Here is a 24,335-nt window from a genome sequence, read left to right as displayed (position 1 = left end):
GTTAATTATGATAAAAGAATTCCTTCCAGTAGCACCTTAGAGACCAACTAAGTTTGTTATTAGTATGAGCTTTTGTGTGCAATCATGCACACTTCTTCAGATACACTGAAAGAGAAGTCACCAGATGCTTATATATAGTGAGAGGGTGGGGAGGGGTATTACTCAGAAGGGTGGTGGGAATGGGTGATTGGCTGATAGGTGTGGTAAACCTGTTGACGACTGTTAATGACTGCAATTGGTAAGGGGCTGAGATTGCTAAATATAGCTTTATCATGTATAGGTAAAGGTAAAGGGACCCCTGACCATTAGGTCCAGTCGTGACCGACTCTGGGGTTGCGCGCTCATCTCGCATTATTGGCCGAGGGAGCCAGCGTATAGCTTCCAGGTCATGTGGCCAGCATGACAAAGCCGCTTCTGGCAAACCAGAGCAGCACATGGAAACGCCGTTTACCTTCCCGCTGTAGCGGTTCCTATTTATCTACTTGCATTTTGACGTGCTTTCGAACTGCTAGGTTGGCAGGAGCTGGGACCAAGCAATGGGAGCTCACCCCATCACAGGGATTCGAACCGCCGACCTTCTGATCAGCAAGCCCTAGGCTCAGTGGTTTAACCACAGCGCCACCTGGGTCCTTCTTATCATGTAAAATGAGATAAAAATCCAATGTCTATTCAGACCAGGCCTCTCCATGTTTTTAAATTTGGTAATACAGTCATATCTCGGTTTAAGTACGCCTCGGTTTGAGTATCTTCAGTTTAAGTACTCCGCAGACCTGTCTGGAACAGATTAATCCACTTTCCATTACTTTCAATGGGAAAGTTCGCTTCAGGTCAAGTACGCTTCAGGTTAAAGTACGGACTTCCAGAACCAATTACACTCATACCTCGGGTTAAGTACGCTTCAGGTTGAGTACTCCACAGACCCGTCTGGAACAGATTAATCCACTTTCCGTTACTTTCAATGGGAAAGTTCGCTTCAGGTTCAGTACGCTTCAGTTTAAGTACTCCACGGAACGTCTGGAATGGATTAATCCACTTTCCATTACTTTCAATGGGAAAGTACGCTTCAGGTTAAGTACGCTTCAGGTTAAGTACAGACTTCCGGAACCAATTGTGTTTGTAAACCGAGGTATCACTGTAAGTTGCAATTCAGCAACTTCTCTTTCCAGTCTATTTCTGAAATTCTTTTGTAATAAGACAGCTACTTTGAGATCTTGTATAGAATGTCCGGGGAGATTGAAGTCTTCTCCTACTGGTTTCTCTGTCTTGTGATTCCTGATATCGGATTTATGTCCATTTATCCTTTGGCGTAGGGTTTGGCCTGTTTGTCCAATATAGAGAGCTGAAGGGCACTGTTTGGCATTTGATGGCATACACAGTGTTAGAAGATGATCAATTAAATAGTCCTGAAATGGTATGTTCGATGTTGTTGGAGACAGTTAACTATGATTTACCATGAAGTATGACTTGGGTCACCACACTACCATAACTAAGGGTAGAAATTAGGAAATGCCTGAAGGAATGACTGGTTGGGAATCAGTTGGAAGTGGAGAGGAGCCAGGAAAACCATTTTGATGGTAATTTTCTGGCACAACATTTGCAAGTTGAGGGTGAATTTTGGGGTCTTTGGAGTATAGTGGAAACTTGTTGAGAGGGATCTGTCAAGGAAAAGTTCTACATTACCATAGGAAGATGTATGTCAGTGCTATTCTTCCCAGGTTTTGACTAAATTTACAAGAACTTAAATGTCTCAGCCAAAGAAATTATTTCCTGAATAGAGGGCAACTTCTTCTTCTATTTGAATGTTGTGGTCTGACATCTCTCCATTTGCATCCCCCTTACATTTTAATGAAAGAACTAATTTTGGCATTTGTGCTTTCTCCCTAATAGTGTTATGCTGCTTTTAGCTGTTCACCTGTTTCTCTTTACCATGTTTGGCATGCTGCTGTTTGCTCGAACGAAGGTAACTAACTAACGTGAATGATTCATGTAGGGGTTGGTTGTCTTGAGAGCATTGCCAGAAATGTTGGCAAATGTAATAAGTTTTTTTTGGGGGGGGGAATTGCCCCTTTCTGAAAAGTCTTATCTTTTCTGTGTTTCAAACATAGTGTTATGATAGGTCTGGATTATCCACCCCCCCCTTTATCAGAAGGAAATAAAGCTTCTCTGTACACACTTTGCTTTCCCAGAGGATCTTTGTAAAAGTTGGATCCAGCAGAATTAGCCTGAAAAGCAGATAGAGCTGAAAAAAGTGGAAAAGAGCATCATTCCTCTAGCTTCCTCTTTTCAGTTCCCTCCCTCAGCTCTTTGCACTTTCCAAGGGAGAAAGTGATAACCCCCTTGCCATATCATGACCAATCATATAAGAGAAATTATACATATGAAACGCTCCAGCATTATAGCTTTCCCCACAAACTGTTCCCTCTAAGAAAAACTGAGGTGATAAGTTACCACATGCAAACCACCACAAACTCCAAAATAAATGCCTCAGTGTAGAAGACGGATGTCTTCATTTCACTGTGTCTTTCTTGAATCTTTGCACTCTGAACTTTGCTGTGCTCCCCCCCTCCTGTGTATTTAAATACAGAGGTCTTATTCCAGTGGGTATATGTGTGTGTATGTGCGAACACACACAAGCCCATGTATATAGTACCAATATATATTTAGTACCAATTCTCTTCCAGCATATTCACTTAGAAACTGACTACATGTAAGGAACAAATCTCTGTAACACAGCTCCAGTTCTCAAGCAGAAGCGTATACTTAACCCTTTTGCTGCTTGAATATTTTCTATTCTAGGTGCCCCCCCCCAGCTGCTTCCCTTCCCTCAGGTTTTAAAAAATGTGTTTGCTTTCTAAATACAAAATTGGAAAAAATAAAAGTCTGTTGGTTATCTTGGGTTATAGTTTGCAAATCTGTCAGTTTATGATAGCAATACAAAAATGATGAAATGTTAAAGAATTATATAGATATTAAAATGCAAAATTATATCAAGTATATTCTTTTTTTAAAGAGATTCTAGCTTAATTCTAGTTATCTTAGTATTCATACACCAGCGCAGAGAAGACCACTTTGGGAAGATGTTCAAGAATGATGTTGTTATGTGCAAGTAGAGTAGAAAAAGTGCCACCTGAGACTAGTTGTATGTCTTTTGGAAATTTAATGAATATCATGCTTTACATTGTATTTTTCTGAAGTACTCGCCTGTCTTTCTGAAGCCAGAAGTAACTTGATTGATTGTAACATAGTGTTGTGTGGCCCCGATCTTCCACAGTCCTGTTCTGCCTGAATAGCTAGTTTTGTGTGTGTGTGTGTGTGTGTGTGTGTGTGTGTGTTTGTGTCATCATGCACTTGGGTCAGACAGTGTGATCCCAGGGCTTGTGCATGTTTATTAAATGGCTGTGGCAGACTCTTGGCATTGCTTTGCTAATGGCTTGGCTCTCTGTGACTAGGATGCTCAGCAGGACAAGGAATGGCAAGGATATTTTCACAACTTGCCAGATTCATTAACTTCCCTGCTGGTACTGCTGACAACTGCAAACAATCCAGATGGTAAGCATAACTTTCTAAATGTATTCTCTCTCTCCCTCTCTTACTTTCTACTGTTAAAGAGAATTAAGATTTGAGCAAATTCATGTATTTCATGGTGGTACAAACTTTGAGACATATGGCTGGGAATGTGAGCGCAAATTACTTCAGTTTCACTGTGTCTCAGGCCTGATTTGACTACTATAGAAATACAGAAGACACCTCTCCCCTCACTCCTGTTTATCTTTAAACTTATTTACTTACGGATTGGAGTGCACATAGTGGGTTTTGACCTGTAGAGTAAGCTCTTATCTACCCCAGTATGAATTGAATTCTTTGCCTTTTTCAGTTTGCCTCTCTACCCCATGTTTCATGCCGACTAACTGCTTCTTTTGTCTCTTCAAACACCTAGCATGTTTCTCTGATTTGTCAGGTGTTACTTGGTCTTTGCCTTGATTTTTTTAAACACTGTTTGGAGTGAAGAAGAAGTTGGCTTTGGGACTGGCATAAGGGCTGGCCATTTAGTATTGTGCAAATCTGGCTTCTAGCAAAAAAAAAAAACCAACCCACAAAAAACCACCCCTCAGAAGTAGAGGTTCACCCTGAGCTTTATCTGAAAAATAATTATATACATATGTTTTCATGAGTGCACTTCTTCATTGGCCCAACAGAAGCAGTGTGTGTGCTTTTCTTTTTCAGCACTTTATATATTCATTATTACTTTCTAACCTTCTTAAAAATTGTTGTACAGTGATGATTCCTGCCTACTCTAAGAATCGAGCATATTCCATCTTCTTCATAATCTTCACTGTAATTGGTAAGCTGCCACTTCATTTGAATAAGATCCCTATGCAAGTCATTCAGTGTGACCTTTGTTTTATTTGTCGCTATATAAGGAAGGATGTTTCCAGACTTCTGTGGGATTGGTACTCCTCATTCATGCATTTCCCCCCTCAGCATCCATAGGACATCATTGGCATTAAAATATCCCTCTCCCCATTTTAACTCAGATTTACATTTTTTGACCAGTGGGGGAGGAATCTGATACACACACACACACACACCAGTTTGCAAATTAAGCCTCTGTTTGGAAGCACCCGAACTATATTCCCCATCCTCCCCTGTATTCCACCGAAGTTGTGGCTTTCTCTGGGAAAATAAAACAACATTTAGGGACAGAAGAAATTACCTCGCATACACTATTGACACTTAAAATACACCTGATTAAAATTCATTGTACTTTCATGCTTCATAAAGTTATCTAAGCCAGTATTTAAAAAACAAGGTACCTTCTTCCTTCCTTTCTTTGGAAAGAGTGTACTAGAACAGACAGGTTTTAAAATGTGGTGTTCATACTTGTGGTAGAATAATTCTAGCAAATTCCCATTTTACCAGCTAACCTTGGGAATTCTGCTTATTGTTGCAGTTTTGATGCAAATTCCTAGGGCATTCAGATGGGTCTCTGTTCAGTTTACAGTAGAACAAACACAGCACAGCTTCTTCTTTTTTTAAAGTAATTTTTCTTCTTCTTTTCTTAAGGGAACTTATTTCTGATGAACTTGCTGACAGCAATAATATACAATCAGTTTCGTGGCTATCTTCTGGTGAGTAAAGCCTAAATGACATGTTGTTGAAATGATGAAACCTAGCACGGGCTACTGCGCAGGAAGTTCCTGCCGTTGGGGTATTTCAACAGCCTTCAGGAATCTGGGTTTTAGGGAGTCTTTGGTAGAAGATTTTGGCTATGGCATGGATGAATACAGCTGTGACATACTGTAGTTGGATCTCATGTGCTTGTGTTCTATGTGTGGCTGCTGCTCCAACCACATGAGTGGGTGGTTAGGGTCCTTGCCATCTGATTGCCACCTTAGGAGGGAGATGGCAGAGTGAGGAATATCCACATGATTCACTCCCTTCCACATATACATGGTTGTGGTTTTTATGTACACATTGCAGCTGTCTTGTGTGATGGAGATAGAACTGTAATCTTTAACATTTCAGAAACCAAAATTGTGAGCAAACATTTCCCAAGGGGATGCTTATCTGGCCACCTCACCTGCAAGAGTGAGAAAATCAGTTCAGCCAATGAAGATGTTCTGAAGGCCAGGAGCTCATGATGGGTTTTCGCCCAGTGACTTTTTGTCTTGGACTTATGCCTTTAATTTGTGTTCTGCTCCATGTGACACTTTCAAAACAGAGCAAATTTTCTCTAGTTCTTTGTGTTCTTCATGCCTGTAACTTTCTCCCATGTGTTGGTGGATATATTTTTTCTTTCCGTTTCAGAAATCTGTTCAATCCTCACTTTTCCGAAGGCGCTTAGGAATCCGGGCTGCGTTTGAAGTTCTTTGTTCTCTGAAGGAGACTTCTCTCAATAAGAACATGTGAGTGAAAGGCGTCAAGCACACATAGGGTGGGTAGAGACAAGGAACAGAAGGTTAATGATTCCTTCTCACACATTGTAACTTTTTTTATGTAGCTTGCGTGTCCAGTCGGAGACTCTAGCTCAAGTTCTTCATAGAGTAAAAATGGATCCTGACTGCAAGGAAACAATCATTAGGGTAGGAATCACCTTTTTTATTTAATGAGAAGTTGGATTTCATTCAAAAAATGTTTGTTGGTGTGTTAACTTCCAGTATTATCTTGTATATGCAGAACCTTGAGTTGTGTCCCCCAGGAGGTCTGACCGCTGCTCAGTTTCAGTTACTGTTTGATGAACTGGACAAACACAAAGTTAAAGAGGTATGGACCTGGCTTTCATTTATTCCAGCTTTCCAGGTACCCTCCAGGAGTGGTGGCTGAGGCAGATAGGAGCTGTGGTCCAAAACATCTGCAGGGTAGCAGCCTGGCAAATGCTGATTTATGCAGTCATTATACATTTGGGGATGGTGTACAAGTTCACTGAGAGCCGTGCTATGTGTTACATCATTTCGTGACACTGTACCATAATTCAAAAGCATCAATTCTTCAGCAATCAGCCTTCTTTATGGTCCAGCTCTCACTTCCATACATCACTACTGGGAAAAAGCAGGTGTCTTTTAATTTCGTGACTGCTGTCACCATCTGCAGTGATCAAGGAGCCCAAGAAAGTAAAATCTCTCACTGCCTCCATTTCTTCCCCTTCTATTTGCCAGGAGGTGATGGGACCAGTGGCCATGATCTTGGTTTTTTTGATGTTGAGCTTCAGACCATATTTTGCGCTCTCCTCTTTCACCCTCATTAAAATGTTCTTTTATTCCTCCTCACTTTCTGCCATCAAGGTTGTGTCATCTGCATATCTGAGGTTGTTGATATTTCTTCCAGCAATCTTAATTCCGGCTGGGATTCATCTAGTCCAGCCTTTCCTCCCCTTACCTGGCATAAAATGTAGAATTTAAATATTCACATTTTCTAGCTTTGTTGAGTCTGAGAACTCTTGAAGGAGCTGCAGTTATTGCTGAGTTGTTCTAATAAAGAATTGCTTGGATAAAGTTTATGTGAATCGTTGCGAATAGGGGTTTGTTTGTTTTTTTGGTGCATTTGCTTCTCTGCAGAACAGTAGGCCTAACCTTTCAATTGCTGTTTCCTCTTAGCTCTAATGATGTGTCTGCTTGAGTGTAGGTCACGCCCATACCTCAGTAGGAGTGGGGCTGCACTTCAAGCCTCGCCTGTGATGGGGCTTCACTGTGTCTGCCTCAATGGGCCCTTCAGGCAAGCTGCTGCTCACACATCTAAGCTCCATGCAACTGGGCTGCTCTTCTGAAGAGGGTTGCCTTTCCAGACCTCTGTGCTCGATAGGTGAAGGTTGGGGGCAGTTTAACGGCAAGGGCATAACATCAGTGATGGGAGTAGATGTGTGGCCCCACTCCTGCTGCTAACCAGAAGTGTTCTACATATGGCTCACAAATGCATAGGGCTCCTGTGTTTCCTAAATCTCAAAGCATATTTGGAAAATCGCTGCTCCTCCACCCATAAAAGAAAGCAAAGCTGAACAGAATATATTATACAGTAGCTGGTCAGTGAGATATGAATCCCTGCTTTCTGAATAGGGTCTGACTGCTCCAAAAAGTGTGCAAAAAATTAAAAATTAAGATATAAGAGAAAGATGCCCTAGGCCAGAGGTTCCCAAACTTGGGTCCCCCTGCTGTTTTTGGACTACAACTCCCATCATCCCTAACCAGCAGAATCAGTGGTCAGGGGTGATGGGATTTGTAGTCCGAAAACAGCTGGAGACCCAAGTTTGGGAAACACTGCCCTATGCATATAAAAACAGTTCAGAATACACCTTTCCACCAGTTATATAAGGTTCCCAGGGAAGGACTTCTAAAGATTCTGATTAGTAATAATTTTGAGCTGGCTTAATGTGGTAAGAATGGTTTTTCGTTGACTGATTGGCACAAATATGCCATAACTGATGCAAGAGATTTGTACAGTCTATCATTTGAGCGAGATCATCTTCTACTAACTGTACCCCTTTGATTGATGATCAGTGCTGATAACTGGACCTTTTGTTGCATTTTTGTTTTTTGGGGGGGTTTGAAGTTTTAAGCAAATAAATGATTAACTGGGCCAGCGGGTATTGTGTTGTGCCAGGGTATTAATCTTGTTGCACTCAGAGATTTCTGGGACGACAGCTTCCCTGTCATCCTTTTCTTCTTGGTCTCTAAAGAGGGGCTGCATGCAGGTGTGGAGCTGTCACAGTGCTGTCACATCAGGCCTCAGGGATACGTATCCTAAGTCAAAGAGACGCCTCCTCAAGGCCATGTATTATTGAAGAAACAGCAGTTCATGTTGACAAGACTCTCATATCCTTTCCTTTCAGCGTCCTCCCAGGCCAGATTATCAGTCGCCTTTCCTACAGAGAATCCAAATTGTCTTTGGTCACCATTACTTTGGCTATTTAGGGAATGCTGTTGCTGTAGCAAACGTTTTGTCTGTGTGCGTAAGTATAATATGTGTCAAATAGTAGTGATTTTACATTAAGGCAAGTTTTAGCAGGGCAGTTTAGTAGCCCACTTCTCTTGTCATTTTCTGCAAGGCAATTGTTCTCATAAGAAAAGCCCTGCTGGATCAGACCAAGACTCCAGGAAGCATCCTGATTCCACTTGCAGCCAGGCAGATATTCTTAGGAAGCACAGCGATAGCCCTTCCCTGTTTTTTCTCCCCAGTAACTGAAAATGTCATGGTGGGGAACCAGTGGCCCTCTAGATGTTGCCACACTGCAGCTTCCAGCAGCCTTGGCGATTGGCCATGCTGGCTGAGGTTGTGTGTAAATTACAACAAAAACAAAACAAACCAGATAGCTGCTATTCTTGCTGGCCCTTGAAACACAGTGGCTTTTACAGCTAGAGATTTCTTGCCTTCCTATTGTGGGATGCCTGAATCCATTGCAGGAAGGGAATGAGAGATGCATGAATATGTTGTTAAGTATGTCCTAACTGTTGAAGATTCTCAAAATATTTTACTGCTGCCATGGTCAGTGCGCGAGAATGTAGTCTTTATAACATAGTTACAGTCTGGTCCTTTTTCTATCTTGCTTTATGTGCTAGGCGTCAGTTCAGAACAACTTTGCTCTGGAAACTTCATAATGTTGTAGTTTAAAAGTTTGGTGCCAACTGACCAGTATCTGTTTCTCTTCCCCTTAAGGTGGTCATGGTACTAGATGCAGATAAGCAACCTGCTGCACGGGACGACTTTTTTTTAGGGGTAAGGCCACTTTCCCTGGCTTTCTGTGTAAGAGCTGCTCTTCCAAATGCTCAATTCTTAATGTGCATCTCAATTCTAAATTTTCAAGGTTATAAACTGTGTCTTCATTTTCTACTACCTCCTGGAAATGTCATTGAAAATTCTAGCACTGGGATTAAAAAGATACATATCTTACCCAAGCAACATATTTGATGGCCTTCTGACTGTAGTTCTGATGGTGAGTATTGCTACGCAAGTTCCATTCTGTTTTTTTTTTTTACTGTAAAGATGACCACTGACCACAAATTGTTGGCTGTAGGATAGAATAGGAAAAGAGAATGTACATGTGACTTCACCCAGGCCGTGTGTGCGTGTTTTGCACAGTCAAATCAGAAAATAACTTCCTGTTTGTAAGAGTTTAAAAGTATGACTGTGCTGGTTATATTTCCTTCATGGGTGAAAACTACTTTGTTGGATGCAGAAGAAAGAATTTTTTTTAAAGGACCTTGCTTGTTATAAAGATCTCTCCCCAGCATAATAAAAAAATTCCTTCAGTAGCACCTTAAAGACCAACTAAGTTTTTATTTTGGTATTTGGTATGAGCTTTCGTGTGCACACGAAAGCTCATACCAAAATAAAAACTTAGTTGGTCTTTAAGGTGCTACTGAAGGAATTTTTTTATTTTACTTCGATCCAGACCAACACGGCTACCTACCTGTAACCATCTCCCCAGCATGTTAATAGGACATTTGTTTCTAATAGATATTTTCTACTACTTAAATTTCAGTTATTGTATAGCGATTGAAATTGCTATAGCTTTGCTCTGCTCCTTCTTCTCAAAGGTTTTGGAGGTGTCGACATTTGCTGTCTATGGATTTCCTCATCGAGGCTGGTATGTGCTCTTTGTCAGCAATTTCAGCTTTCCAGAAACCGGCAACTTTTGATGTTTTAACCAACATCCACTTTGCTTCTTGCTAGAATTCTTGCTGGACAAAAGTGGGGCTAGAAACTCGTGACTGGGAGCTGCCTCACATCCAGCTCTAAAATCAACTGGTGTTTTTTTTTTTCTGATAGTGGTTGATTCTGGTATCTCTTTATTTGTAGGAATATGATGATGATGATGATGAGGCACTGTAAGGAGGGACATAGTGGTTTATAATCTGTATTACATGACGATCTGAAAGTATCTGCAATGGACAGTGGAAAATCCTTTTAGAGCAAAGAGCAGGCTTGCAGCTACGGGGCTTTGTATGACCATAACCAAAATGTATTTCTCTTCAGTCTCAAGCCCCTTTAAAATGGAGTTTGATAAGAGGGTTGCAGGCCAGTTGGAACATTGCAGCTTGGAAAGGATAGCACGTCAGTGTGATCTGAGGATGGGGAAATGACCATGGCATTATCAGCTTATAACTCTTAAGACAAAGGTGTTAATTTAAGACTCTGTGGCATTGTGTTCCTTTTTCCAATACTGGCATGAAAATCTTGCTTGAGTAAGATCACACTTTTAGTTAGCTTAGAAAAGCAGATGTAGTTTATAGTGTTGGTTCGTTCTCCCAGGTTTTTTGTTTTTTTGTTTGTATCTTAATTCTAGGAGACCTGAAATGTTGGGCTTGCTTTCTCTGTGGGACATGGTTCGCCTGGCAAACATGCTGATTGTGTTCAGATTTCTGCGTATCATCCCTAACATAAAGGTACTTCTGCTTCATTGTGTTGCTTTTATCTGAATTTGATTGTAGTCTCTGTTATAATAAGTATAAGAACCATTTTAAAAATTAAAAAATCCTAATGATTCTGTCTCTTTTTCCAGTTCATGTCCTTAGTTGCCAGTACACTGTTGGACCTTGTGAAAAACATTAGATCTTTCGCAGGGATCTTGGTGGTAAGTGAAAGATTTATAAAACAATATTTGGCAATAGAATATATGCAAGCAAACTTTGGTCACCCTGGTGGGATCAGTATGGTCACTGTTATCACAGCATTATCTATCTATAATAATGTATGGATCATTTATGGTTTTTAAAATACAATGGGTACCTCTGGTTATGAACATAATTTGTTCCGGAGGTCCATTCTTAACCTGAAACTTTTCTTAACCTGAGGTACCACTTTAGCTAATGGGGCCTCCCGCTACTGCCGTGCCACCGCACGATTTCTGTTCTCATCCTGAGGTAAAGTTCTTAACCCGAGGTACTACTTCCAGGTTAGCGGAGTCTGTAACCTGAAGTGTTTGTAACCCGAGCTGTTTGTAACCCGAGGTTCCACTGTATGTAAGATGCTTATATAAAAGCAAAGGGTAGTACTACGTCAGCTAAATTTTACTCATAGTAAATCCACTGAAATGATCAAACCCATTGGGTTAATCAGAGTAAAACTTAATTGACTAAAAATAAGAGTTGTCCTAAAGCAGAGCTTTCCAAACTTTTCACGTTGGTGGCACACTTTTTAGACATGCATCATTTCGTGACACTGCAATTCAGTTTTATTAACAAACCACTTACACACTGCAGTCAACACACTAATGTGTTGCGACACAGAGTTTGGAAAGCTCTGCTGTCCTAAAGGGTGAAGTGCCATCTGTTGACAGATTTAGGAATTGCAAGGTAAAGATAAATCTCTCAAATAGCTTGTCAGACAATTTGTGGGAGTTTTCTATCACGGAAGCGTAGGAACAGATAAATATCCCAGTAAGGCCAGAAGCAAAAGTTTGTTGTTTTTGTTTTAAATAGCCACTTTTCTCCAACTACCTGTGCCTCTGTTTCCTGCCTTCCTCTCTTGTTTCAATGTGCCTATTTTAGATGGAGCAAATCCCTTAGGAAAGGGGGATATCTGTCATATCTGATCTGAACACAGATAGCTGTTGGAAGTGTTTCTATGATTAATTAATTTATTTAAAATTGAGCAAAGCAATAGTGGGCGTCAGGACACTGAGAATCATAAGGTGGCAAATGATTGTTCTGCGAACCATAAGCTATGTGCTGCAGAGAAGCACGAGCTTCCTCTTTATGTGTCTGTATCTGCATGCGCCAGTGGGTGCAATTAGGGCTTTTAGAAAGTTTGACCACAATCCTCAAAGCCAGAAAAGCAAGGCAGGCATTCAGAAAAGGCACATGATACCATCCTCTGAATAAGCCCAGAAGGCACATGAAGGAGCATGTATCAAGATCCTGGCGCGAGCCATCCCTCTGCGTCTGAATATGCTCCCAGGGCTTGTATTTTGCTTCAATGAGATTACTATAGAGCAGGTACTTTGAGGTTTTGCTGTCTTCGCTTCTTTTCCAAACTGCTTATATTAAAATTCAAAAGCGAACAAAGATTAGTGTGCTTTGGAAAACGTTGAGCTTACCTATAAAATGACTCCCGTCTTGCCAATGACTTTGCACTGGTAGCTTAGCAATTGAAAGTAACTGATGCCCAACTTGTTCTCTCCCAGGTGGTTTTCTATGCATTTGCAATAGCAGGGATGGAGCTGTTTAGGGGTGCCATTACTCCCATGGGCAGCATCAGGTAAGTCTCACTTAAAATGTGGGTTTAAGGCAGAAGTCGGGGACCCAGGTGGCGCTGTGGGTTAAACCACAGAGTCTAGGGCTTGCTGATCAGAAGGTCGGCGGTTCGAATCCCTGCAACGGGGTGAGCTCCTGTTGCTCGGTCCCAGCTCCTGCCCACCTAGCAGTTCGAAAGCACATCAAAGTGCAAGTAGATAAATAGGTATCACTACAGCGGGAAGGTAAACGGTGTTTCCGTGCGCTGCTCTGGTTCGCCAGAAGCGGCTTTGTCATGCTGGCCACATGAACTGGAAGCTGTAGGCTGGCTCCCTCGGCCAATAACGCGAGATGAGCGCCGCAACCCCAGAGTCGGACACGACTGGACCTGATGGTCAGGGGCCCCTTTACCTTTAAGGCAGAAAGAAGTGCTGGTAATTTCCATATGCAAACATAGCCAGCTGCAGAGCAGCATCTCATCTGGTCCTGCAATGCATTGTACGCAATAATGAAACAACTTTACACTTATTTTTCATTTATAGCGGTGTCAATGCAACAAATGGCACTTTGCAGTGTGGCACCTTTGAACAGCTGCAGTATTGGCCAAACAACTTTGATGACTTTGCGGTGAGTGTTTTCATTAGGGATTGCTTGTCATTTTCAACATTTACCCGTTGGCTTGTTTGAGGCCTCTCTTTGCTGTTGCTGCTAAATCTCAAATCAGAATAATCTCCATTACGGCTCATTTTTTCATTCTTGTCCATCAGGCATCCCTGGTGACTTTGTGGGATGTGATGGTTGTGAACAACTGGCAGGTTTTCTTGGATGCATATTCCAGATACTCATCTCCGTAAGTAATGGCCAAAAGCTGTACATTTGGCAGATGTCTCCAAAGTAAAAAAAATATGTTTGCATTTTGGGGGGGAAGACGTTTGGTCTGCTTCTGTAGTCTTCTTCTTCTTTGGCGATCACTCGTAGCCGAGTAAGATTGTCTTCCATAAACACAATTTTAACAATGGGTCTGTATTCTGGGCTGCATCAATAGCTCAAGGGAAGTAATAGTACCACTGTATTCTGCTCTGGTCAGACCTCACCTGGAATACTGTGTCCAGTTCTGGGCTGGAACGTGTCCAGAAGAGGGCAACCAAAATGGTCAAAGGCCTGGAAACGATGCCTTATGAGGAATGGCTTAGAGAGCTGGGTATGTTTAGCCTGGAGAAGAGAAGGTTAAGGGGTGATATGATAGCCATGTTCAAATATATAAAAGGATGTCATATGGAAGAGGGTGAAAGGTTGTTTTCTGCTGCTCCAGAGAAGTGGACACGGAGCAATGGATTCAAGCTACAAGAAAGAAGATTCCACCTAAACTTTAGGAAGAACTTCCTGACAGTAAGAGCTGTTCGACAGTGGAATTTGCTGCCAAGGAGTGTGATGGAGTCTCCTTCTTTGGAGGTCTTTAAGCAGAGGCTTGACAGCCATCTGTCAGGAATGCTTTGATGGTGTTTCCTGCTTGGCGGGGGGTTGGACTGGATGGCCCTTGTGGTCTCTTCTAACTCTATGATTCTATGATTCTATTCTAAGTGACCGTGGAGGCCAATTCTGGATCCACACGTCTTGCTGCTTCAGAAACTCAGCACTGAGAGATGCATTTTGTAGGCCCTTTAGAAATAGCCCCAAAGCAACCAGCAGATAGTCCCTTTATCAGGACCAACCAAGCGAGTGAGATCTCTTAAAAGTTCTCTAGAACATTTTGTTCTTTAAAAAAATACTTTTATGGATGATAAATGAAACAAATAAGAACAGCAGAATGATACAAATTGTACTGTTTGGTGGGCGGGCGAGTGGGGTGGGAGAAAGAGGCACATTTCAGGGCATGATAGGAAAGCTCTAAAATATGCAGTCTTAAGAAACAGTGTAGGATAACCCCCTAATGGAGATCAGGCTGCATCCAGGGTTATGGGGACCATGGTTAGACCTATCCCCAGTAGAACACATGGATCCCTTATGAAGTCCAGAGCATAAATAAAGAGAAATGGGATTGTCTTAAAGGTGACTTTTCTGCTAGACAAAAAAGAACCCAAATCTGCTTCATGTCACTTACCATGTTTTGAAGCTCATGTCTGTTCACACAGGCATACCTATTGGAAGAAAGAATTCTTGGAATGCTGTGTTTCATCTTTCATGACTGGGGAGAGCAGGGATTGGAATATGTCCTGATTGTGGAACTTGCAATGCAGTGTTTTTTGAATGACCTCTGAAGGTGTGCCAGTACAGTATATGTGGGCCGCCTGTCCACCTGCATGAGCAGTGCACATTGGGTTGAATCTAGAGTTGATCATGCCTGACTAACTTAAATCCCATTAATTTCAATGGGCTTAACCTAAGCATGATTAAGTCTGGATCCAACCCATTCATTTGGAATAATAGGTGTTATTTGATTACCTTTAAATATATGTATCTGTTTCCCTCTGTAGATGGTCAAAATTATACTTTGTCTCCTGGTGGCTGATTTCCTCTGTCATCTGGGTCAATCTGTTCATTGCTTTGCTTCTGGAGGTAATGCCGATGGGCTTAACTATCACAAGAGAATTCACTTTTTGTTCTTCTTGAAGTAGCAAACCCTCTGATGGATAAATGGAATAGGCAAGCTATGCTATCGTACAGGCAGTATTTGGAACACAATGTTGTCAGTATGCGGATGATGCCCAGCTCTTTCTCTCCATTCCATCTGAATCAGAAAGGGCTGTTCAGTTGCTGAACCGGTGTCCCGAAGGCAGGATTGGGCTGGGTGAGGGTCAGAGGGTCAGTAAACTGAAACTGGAGCCTGACAAAAAGGAGGCCCTGTTGGTCCTTAGGGCTCAGGTCCAGGCACAGGGCTGTCAGCTTGTTCTGGAAATCACCTGAGAAAGCAGATATGTAGCTTCAGGCTACTCCTCAATTCTAAGCAGTTGTTGGAGGCAAGGAATGTCACATATACCCAGATACAGCTGGTTCACTGTCTGTGGTTATTCCTAGACCATGTTCCTGGATGGATTACTGCCATTCCCTCTACATGGGGCTACTATTGAAGATGGCCCGGAAGCTGCAGTTGGTGCAGAACACTCTGCCCACTTGTTGTACGATATGGCAAGAGATATACCACCCCTTTCCTCAGGGAACTACATTGCCTGCCCTACTAGGCCTGAAGTGTTAGAACCACTGTACAAAGCCTTAAATGACTTGACACCCAAGTACAATGAAAACGTCTTTATTTATTTATTTTGGCACATCTGTCTAGCCCAGGCATCCCCAAACTGCGGCCCTCCAGATGTTTTGGCCTACAACTCTCATGTTCCCTAGCTAACAGGATCAGTGGTCGGGAAAGATGGGAATTATAGTCCAAAACATCTGGAGGGCTGAAGTTTGGGTCTAGCCCTACAGTACCTCTCCCAAACAATATTTAGACTGATTTCAAAAGCCTTGTCCTTGCCTGGGCTACCTTATATCCTGGGACTTAGAGCAGGTTCAAATTGTCTGTCTTTTACTCAGCACAGAAAGGCTGCTGTGGTGATTAGGGGCAGGTAAGTCATGGAAGTTTCACCACCAACTTCCATGAAATCCGGGAGAGCAGATTTCCACTGCTCCTGGTACACCTCACTTTTATGGGGCCTGCAGCTGAGACTTCCATGAATGGTTGCTTCCATGAGTAGACTCATGCTTGGCTGGTGGGTGTGGAAGTGAGCAACTCTCAGAAAGACCACCTGAAATAGCCCTCTTCCCATTCTTTCTCTTGACTGGCAGAATTTTATCCATAAATGGGACCGTCTCTGCCATCGACCATCTCTCTCCGAAGTTGAATACCAGATGACAATGGAACTCATGTTCCGGTGAGTATGGAGTGCTTAATCTTATTTCCTGATTTAAAACAACATGTTTTAAGGATTAGTTCATCGGTAGGCAAACTAAAGCACAACCGCCTTCTCAATCCGGCCCGCGGATGGTCCGGGAATCAAATCAGCGTGTTTTTACATGAGTAGAATGTGTCCTTTGATTTAAAATGCATTTCTGGGTTATTTGTGGGGCATAGGAATTAGTTCATCCCTCCTTCCCCCCAATATAGTCCTGCCCCCCACAAGGTCTGAGGGACAGTGGACCAGCCCCCTGCTGAAAAAGTTTGCTAACCCCTGCTAGTGGAATGGCTGTTGACACTAGATTTGCCCCAAGGGCTGCGAAATTTATGTTGCACAAGTGATTGTTTCTTTAACTCTGTTAGAAGATCGGAATTTTCAATAGGGACCAGCCTTATAGACAAATTTTGGCAAGACACAGTGTGGTACTAGATTTTAGAAAGATGTATTATTTTCCCTGATTGAAAGAGAGTGAATCCCCTTTTGATGTTGGATTCTTTTATATTCTCTGCAAGGGCATATGGGATAACTGTAAAACATTTTGTGGGTGAATTGTACCTTGAAGACCAACTTAGATAGTGTGTGCCACCACCGAGGTTATTAATGTTCAAGTGACGGTAGAAGTTGCATCTAGAGTACATAAAGGTGTGCAAAATCTGAGCTGAGACATTGGCTCCGTTGACTTCTGATGGCTCCTGTTTTGTCCTTCTAGAGATGTTTTGGAAGAACCTACAGAGGAAGAGCTGATTGAAAAACTTCACCAGCACCCACATATGCATCTATGTAGATGACACAGGTGGAAGCAGAAGTTTCTCCTAGTCATGCCTGCATGCAGGTTTTATAGCAGAAGGAAAGATATCGGAAATCTTTCTGAAAGAAGTACAGTACTCTGTATCTTTGATTTTATTTTTGAATGGTGCCTGTAGTACATGGTCTTTAAAGGTTTGTTTTAAATGGTTCATTTAAAACATTTTTTTAAAAAATCCTCATTTGACTTTATTTTAAGTTGACTTTTATAAGCTTATGGCACTGTCACATTAAAAATACGGGACTTTAAAAATCTGGGAAATAATGTGACAGAGCAATTAAGTATTTTAAAGAAGGGAACTGCATTAATGACACGGCACTTTAGAATGGAAACTGTGGAAGATGTAGAACTACTACGCTGGCTTGTTGCTGGAATTTGAAAACATAAACTTGGACTTAGTTGGACTTAGCTTTTTCTGTTATTTTTGTGCATGTGATGTGCCACGGACAATGCCTTGATAACGGGGAAAGTTCTTGGAAAAATAGCATCTTTTTAAAAAGTAAACAATGCAAAAGCTGAGGATTGAAACAAGATGCCATTATCCTGGGAATTCTTTTCCAATATCATCTGCTCCAAAGTGGTAAATCTATGACTGTGTATACGCACATCAAAAACACATTCTTCTCCAAAATTCTAGGTGCTGTAGTTTACCCCTTACAGAGCTGCATTTCCTATCATCGATGAATGAACTATAGTGCCCAGAATTCTTTGAGAGGAAAATAGGCTTTGAATGTGCTTTAATGGTAAAGTGTATATGCAGCCTAGGTTAGAATGAAGAATATTGCAGTGCCAGTACAGCATCTTCATAGCAATTGCACTCAGTTGTGCCTGTTGCTGGGTTTACACTGAAGGGGTTTGAGAACCGCAGACCTGCTCTCCCTATTTTAAATTCCCACACATGCCTTATTAAATGGATTGGCAGTTTCACAATAGTTGAGCTTGATGGATTGTGCCTCCTTGTTGTTGATGATGATATACAGATATATATGTTTATATGCCTTGTTGCAATAAGGGAGACATGTGCATTGAAGCAGGCTTCTGTGCACATATGCCACGTCTTGGTTTGGGAAACCTGTGGGCAAATTTGATGCTCGTCAGATGAGCCACCTCTTTCTTGCAGGAGAATGCACTGCCTCATTCGCTATCTCAGGCCGCTATCTGATCATGAGAAATGCCTTGTGGAACATGACTGCCTCTGGATTAGGACCACTATGGGTTTTATATGGCAAGTAGAAGATGAGAGGAAGCGCCCCTTTGCTCTTAGGGGTTTTGCTTCTACACATTCATAAAATTGTTAGACTGCCGAGCGCATGTTTCATTCCTAATTGTACTACCCTTTCTGGCTATTAGCATTATCATCCTTTTGTTTCTCAGGGGTTTGGTTTTTTGCTAGAAAGTTACATATGGGATCTTGAGGTTGCATGGAGCTTTAACTTCCATACATTGCCATGCTTACGAAGACCGGTGCTTAAAGCCGTGTTTCAAGTTTAGACTCTGAAGTTATTGGCAGTGTGAAATAAAACTTCTAGACAGCCTTTGGTATTTGGACTATTGCGTTGCTGTTGAATCCCATTAGACAAAGGAGAAACCAACATCCATTTTACATTAGTAAAATGAGAATTCGAGGCTGTTGTGCCATCAAATTTTAAAACACAAAAAATAGAATTACAGCAGGAAAATCTCAGTGCTTTTAATTGTAGTAGTCGTAGTCTAAATATTTGTCTTGGGCATTTAGATAAAATTCTCTTGTGCAGGAATGAGCTGTGGTTCCATCACAGCATGTGTGCAATACCTTGGGATGTGATTCCTTGAAAGAGTCCTAAAAATACAGTTTTAGATGTAAAAGTAGTTCATTACACCACGATACAGACAGCAGATGTTATGGAGACTATCCCTGCCTTAGGAGATCTGTGTTGTGACACATCGCTTCTGATAGCCATTCCTGTGATTCATTTAGTCAGCAAGAGCTATTAAATAGCCCCTTTCTGTTATTTTCATCATAAGGCATTCTTTGCCACCCCCCTTTCCCCCATTCTCCTTGTGGACTTCATCTACAGTCTTAGATTCTAGGTCTGTAAGCAGTTTTAGACCAAGTAACCTCTTGGACATTGCAATCCTGAATTTTAAATTTCTTTAAACTGTCTGCTGGGATCCTTTTCCTCTTTAGACATGCTGTGCATAGCTTTGAGGGTTTAGTAACTTGGAGGTCCCATGCCAGACCCCTGAGAGGTGCCACTTGTCCCCCAAACGGCAACCTGGAGGGGGGGGGGAAGTGTACAGAAAATCGAAGAGGGACATCAGAATGTGTTGAGTAACCTGTCGCACAAATTACAGAAACTGGCACACCACGTTTATTCCTCAGGAAAACAGTTCCAATCTTTGCAGTTGACGAGCAAAGATAAATTGAATTGTAAAAAGAAGCAATTTGTAGCAATTTCACATGTATGCTCCATTATACCAGCCCTGGGATCATTCCTATCTTAGCATCAGTAGAGCTCTTTCAAGGCAACATACATTTTCAGTTCAGTCACATGGTAGAATACTGTACTTCCAGCCAAGGCCAGATTTAGGTTTGATGAGGCCCTAAGCTACTGAAGGTGATGGGGTCCTTTATATGTCCAGCTTTCCTTTGCCAACAACAAATTGTTGCTGTTTTTCTTGTGTTGAATATATACTATATGGTAATTTATGGACCTAATAGGTAACTAAAGCCATTTGCACATAAAAAAATGTATTTTATCAAAGTTTTTGATCCAGTACACCCAGTTTATTTTCCCTTTACATTTTTTTTGGGGGGGGGGCAAGAGAGTGTGGCCCTAAGCTATAGCTTGTTTAGCTTATACATAAATCCGGCACTGCTTCCAGCACTGCACCACTTCAGACTGCACATAAAGGATTGCAGTTCTGAATGCTCTCCTCATACAAAAATAAAATAAAAATATGCCTGTGTGTACAAGGCTAGCGCATTGGGAATAATGAACATACAGTACCATAGCTTTCTCTGGGACATGCCAGCTTTATTTACCTGGTTCTTCATTTATAATAAACTCATGGGAACTTTGGGACTGTTTTTTTATGTTCCTCCATCTAATAATGGCTAGGGCATGTCTTAGCTTAGTTTCACTTTTAGTTGTGAACAGTATGTCTCTGTAATTTTTCGCCTTTTCAAACGACAAGTAAAATGAGAATTTTTCTATACTCTTAACACCAGTTGGGGCTCCTAAAAAGTTCCTCTTATGCAACTTTCTTTTTTTAAAAAATAAAAAAAATAGTGCCATTTGACCACATTGTGCCCAATATATCAATGCAACATACCTTTTACTCATGCTCTGGGATCTTTTATTGAAAAACCACTAGAATTGTGTCTTTTGTGATTTTTAAAAATGCATTAAAAATTAAGTGTATCAATGCAAGTCCATTACTGAGAGCACAAGAATTTGAATGTAATTACTTGTTAATATACAATATTTTTGAAATAACTGGAATCCTCCCATTTATTGTGTGTCTGCTTGTTTGAAATTGGGCTGTCTGAAATCTTAAGCTGTCATCTGGTTTTCTGACTTAATTTGGGGGGCAGTTTTGTCTGAGGTGGGTTACTGTCAACCTCTTATTTGTGCATTGTTTAGCTCAATTGATGTTGCCATATTTTTGCTTAAATTCCTGCCTTATGAGTCAGATTACACAAGTGAGCAACTGACAGTAATATTTGCTCAATCATTTTTATCCCATGTTTCCTCCATGGCTATCAGGGTGCCATCTCTCCCCCTGCTTGCCAAATCAACTATATCCTTAAAACATCCTTTGAGGTAAGTTAGGCTGAGAGAGAGTCACTCAGTGAGTTTTATTGCTGATCAAGGAATGGGAGCAAGGCTATCCCAGTTTGGTGAAGGGCATAGCTCACTGGCTGAGCTCCTGCGTTGCATCTGAAAGGTCCCAGGTTCAATGCCTCTAGTCAGAGTTGAAAATGCGCGCTACCTGAAACCCTGGAAAGCCATAGCCAATCAGTACAGATAGTACTGAGCTAGATGCTGACTTGGTATAAGGCAGCTTCCTGTGTCCTAGTCTGAGACTCTATTCACTACATCACATGGGCTCTCATTGAGGATTGACTTTGATAATGTCAGACCAGTGCAATTATTTACTGTATATCTCATGCACAGAAAACTACTCAACACAACAGAGTCCGACAAGGATGAGTGTTGTGTTACTTTTACCAGGAGGGAACTGATGAACCGTACAAGAAATGACAGTTCAAGGCCTTGAAAAGTTTCATGTTAATGTTAGATTTGCACGTTGTATTCAAAGAGAACCCCCTGCCTTTGTCAGCCATGTATACTTGAAAGTATGTCTCCTTCGTTGAAATGGGTACAATATTGCTGCCGAAGGAAACAAGATGGTTTTATAGTTTTGTATGCAATCTGCATGCAGGTGTTATAAGTCGTAGTCACAAAGTTTAAATGAGTGAAGAAAAGCAGCAAGCCGGGGAGAGGGAGAGAGAGAGAGAGAGAGATGTTTGATTTCTGTTTGAATCCAAGGCTGTGGCTATGGGAGAAACAAGTCCTTCTGAGGTGTTAATGTTGTGAGCCCCTCCAGCATAGACACTTCTCACCTTGTTTATTCAACATGATCCATCCTCATGCCCTGTAGAAAAAGCTTGAAAATCATTCTCTGTTTTTACCATAATCTCCCCATCTACTTATGCTGGTCTATGACCGTAATAAAGATTTTATTTATTTTTTTTATTTGACTCCTCATCTCAGAAACAAGGGTCATTAAGCTCAGTTATGCTGACTCCAAAGTAAATGTGCATAGGTATCATCTTGTACCAACATTGCTCTTTTCACTGTCTAACCCAGTGGTTCCCAACAGGTGGTCCGGGGACCCCCAGGGGTCCGCGAGCTATGCCAGAGGGGTCCGCAAGATGCTATTAGAATAAAAAATATAATATATTAAATATATTTCGTATGATAACAGATTTTTTGTTTTGGCCGCTTCCTGCATGAGCAGAGTCTAGCGCAGAGTCTGTTTTGCAAAGAGGCAGTGCGCGCATTCTACTAACGCTCACCTCCCCAAGATGCTTTGCGCGCGTCGGCTTCATTTGTGCGCTACTGCGCAGGTACCCTGTCTTCTCCATTCCCCTCCCTCCTCCCTGGCGCGCGCTGCCTCTTTGCAAAACAGTAGTGTTTGTAAACAAAGCAAGCATTTTCTTCCATGTGTTTCATGAAAAACAAATATAGGAATCGGCTCGACATGCGGTCGGATTTCAGAGTGAAAGTTTCAAGTTTGGAACCTAATATTTCAGAAATAATGGACTCAAAGGACAGATTTAACTCATCTCATTAAGAACTGAAAATTAAAACTAACTGTATACTGATGGAGTACTCTGTTGTAACTGTAAAAAACATATAAAATATAAAAAGACTCTTAATTTGGCTCTCACTTTTTAATTTTAGGATTAGGAATTAATGGGGGTCCTTGTCACAATAGCGGCTCGATGAGGGGTCCTCGAGAAAATTTTGTTGGGAACCCCTGGTCTAACCCATTGTCATCTGGTAGAACAGAACAAGTTCAACCATGGGGATAGAATCTAGCAAAAGATGACATCTCCAACCTGTGTGTATGTCAGGCAGACATGCCAATGGTGTGTAGTGTTTCTGCATTTTCTCTTTTTCTTATTATACCAAAGGTCCCAATTCATAGCAGTCATACAGGCATCCATGCACTTCCCAAGATGACGCCACATCTGAAATTGACTGCAAGACAGATATCTATAATTCTGCAAAAGTAGACTTGTTAATCACAATTTCCATTTTCTCTTTCATCATCTTGGACTCCCAACTACTAGAAAATAGGAAACTAGTGAACCAGCAATCAGGTATGGCCAAAGAAAGGAACCTAGGAATGTTATTTATTTATTTAAATATTCATTTATATCCTACCTTTTCCCCTGACGGGGGACTCATGGCAGCTTACAGCTAAAACAGAAATGGCTAGAAAACATATGGGAGACGACGACAATCTTATTCATGAAATCTTAAGAGGCTAGCATCAGCCGAAAGTTGGAATAAGAAAGAAAGGAAATATGTTAAATTGTTACAGTCTAGAAGACAGACAAGTTGACTTACTAAAAGAGGCATATTTTGTCTAGTGAAAGAATGAACAAGTGGAAACCCCCCCCCCTCTTTTTTCCTTTGTCAGCGTGGAAGCTTGGCTAGATGGCTATTCTCTTTCTGGTCCTGAAATGTACATGAGAACTGTAGTGCAGGATTGGGTCCTGGCAGCTTGGGTTGCACTTCTATCCAGCAGAGGAGTGTGGTATTGTTCCACGGAGATTTGTGATGCAAATCTGTAACACTATAGTGTTGAACTGCCACGGCCTTGGGTCATGTCAATATGGTGGTAGCTCTTTACAATAAAGATCTCATTGAGGTGAGCAGGAGAGCCTGTCTAACCTGTATTATTTTACTCAGCTACATCTCCTTTCTGCATTTTGGGTTGAACTGGTTCCAGCCCTAATGTGCTGCTGAGCTGTTGCCAGTGCGCTTTTTATTAAGCAATGGTCTTAGAAAGTAAAACCCGAGTCTTTAATGTGGCCTCTCCTACCTGTTTTAATACTGGTGAGAATAATCTTATATTTCACCAAACCTATGTGTATTTAGTTTCTGGCTTCCTGGATAATTGAGGGTTCCTATTAAAAAGGCCTGAACAATCCTTGCTATAGAAAAACGGCTCTAAAGACCTCCTCTGTTTGGAATTAAAGGTGAAGGTGTTAAACCCAGACAATAAAACTCAGATCAAAGTAGCCAACAGAAGGAGGCCACAAGAAGAGCAGATTGTCCTTTCGACTCCATCACATCACAGAAGGTGCCACCTCTCTTTTTCCATAATTGAATTTCATGAAAGAGGCAAAGCCATTCTTTCGAAACGTAATTCAATCGGGCCGCTGGCTGGATCGACAAGGAGAGCACCTGCTTT

At 41.5% G+C, this 24,335-nt stretch overlaps 1 protein-coding gene across 1 annotated transcript in view; it reads left to right on the top strand.

The window, feature by feature from the left end:
• The window catches only part of TPCN2 (two pore segment channel 2), a 36,066-nt gene extending 13,975 nt beyond the window's left edge, over positions 1 to 22,091 (top strand). The window contains exons 7-25 of the mRNA XM_035117140.2: positions 1,888 to 1,960; positions 3,450 to 3,549; positions 4,277 to 4,342; positions 5,065 to 5,129; positions 5,809 to 5,906; positions 6,002 to 6,083; positions 6,178 to 6,264; positions 8,324 to 8,443; positions 9,148 to 9,207; positions 9,296 to 9,424; positions 10,029 to 10,078; positions 10,778 to 10,877; positions 10,994 to 11,065; positions 12,617 to 12,690; positions 13,208 to 13,292; positions 13,433 to 13,515; positions 15,140 to 15,221; positions 16,446 to 16,531; positions 17,265 to 22,091. Coding sequence (XP_034973031.2) covers positions 1,888 to 1,960; positions 3,450 to 3,549; positions 4,277 to 4,342; positions 5,065 to 5,129; positions 5,809 to 5,906; positions 6,002 to 6,083; positions 6,178 to 6,264; positions 8,324 to 8,443; positions 9,148 to 9,207; positions 9,296 to 9,424; positions 10,029 to 10,078; positions 10,778 to 10,877; positions 10,994 to 11,065; positions 12,617 to 12,690; positions 13,208 to 13,292; positions 13,433 to 13,515; positions 15,140 to 15,221; positions 16,446 to 16,531; positions 17,265 to 17,343 — 1,591 coding nt within the window. The 3' untranslated portion in view covers positions 17,344 to 22,091. The remainder of the gene's footprint in view (positions 1 to 1,887; positions 1,961 to 3,449; positions 3,550 to 4,276; positions 4,343 to 5,064; positions 5,130 to 5,808; positions 5,907 to 6,001; positions 6,084 to 6,177; positions 6,265 to 8,323; positions 8,444 to 9,147; positions 9,208 to 9,295; positions 9,425 to 10,028; positions 10,079 to 10,777; positions 10,878 to 10,993; positions 11,066 to 12,616; positions 12,691 to 13,207; positions 13,293 to 13,432; positions 13,516 to 15,139; positions 15,222 to 16,445; positions 16,532 to 17,264) is intronic.
• The last annotated feature ends 2,244 nt before the right edge of the window (positions 22,092 to 24,335 follow it).

The sequence above is a fragment of the Zootoca vivipara genome, chromosome 1 (assembly GCF_963506605.1).
Source record: "Zootoca vivipara chromosome 1, rZooViv1.1, whole genome shotgun sequence".
NCBI classification, from domain to species: domain Eukaryota; kingdom Metazoa; phylum Chordata; class Lepidosauria; order Squamata; family Lacertidae; genus Zootoca; species Zootoca vivipara.
Note: the sequence above shows the minus strand (reverse complement) of the source record. Positions and strands in the feature narration are given on the sequence as shown.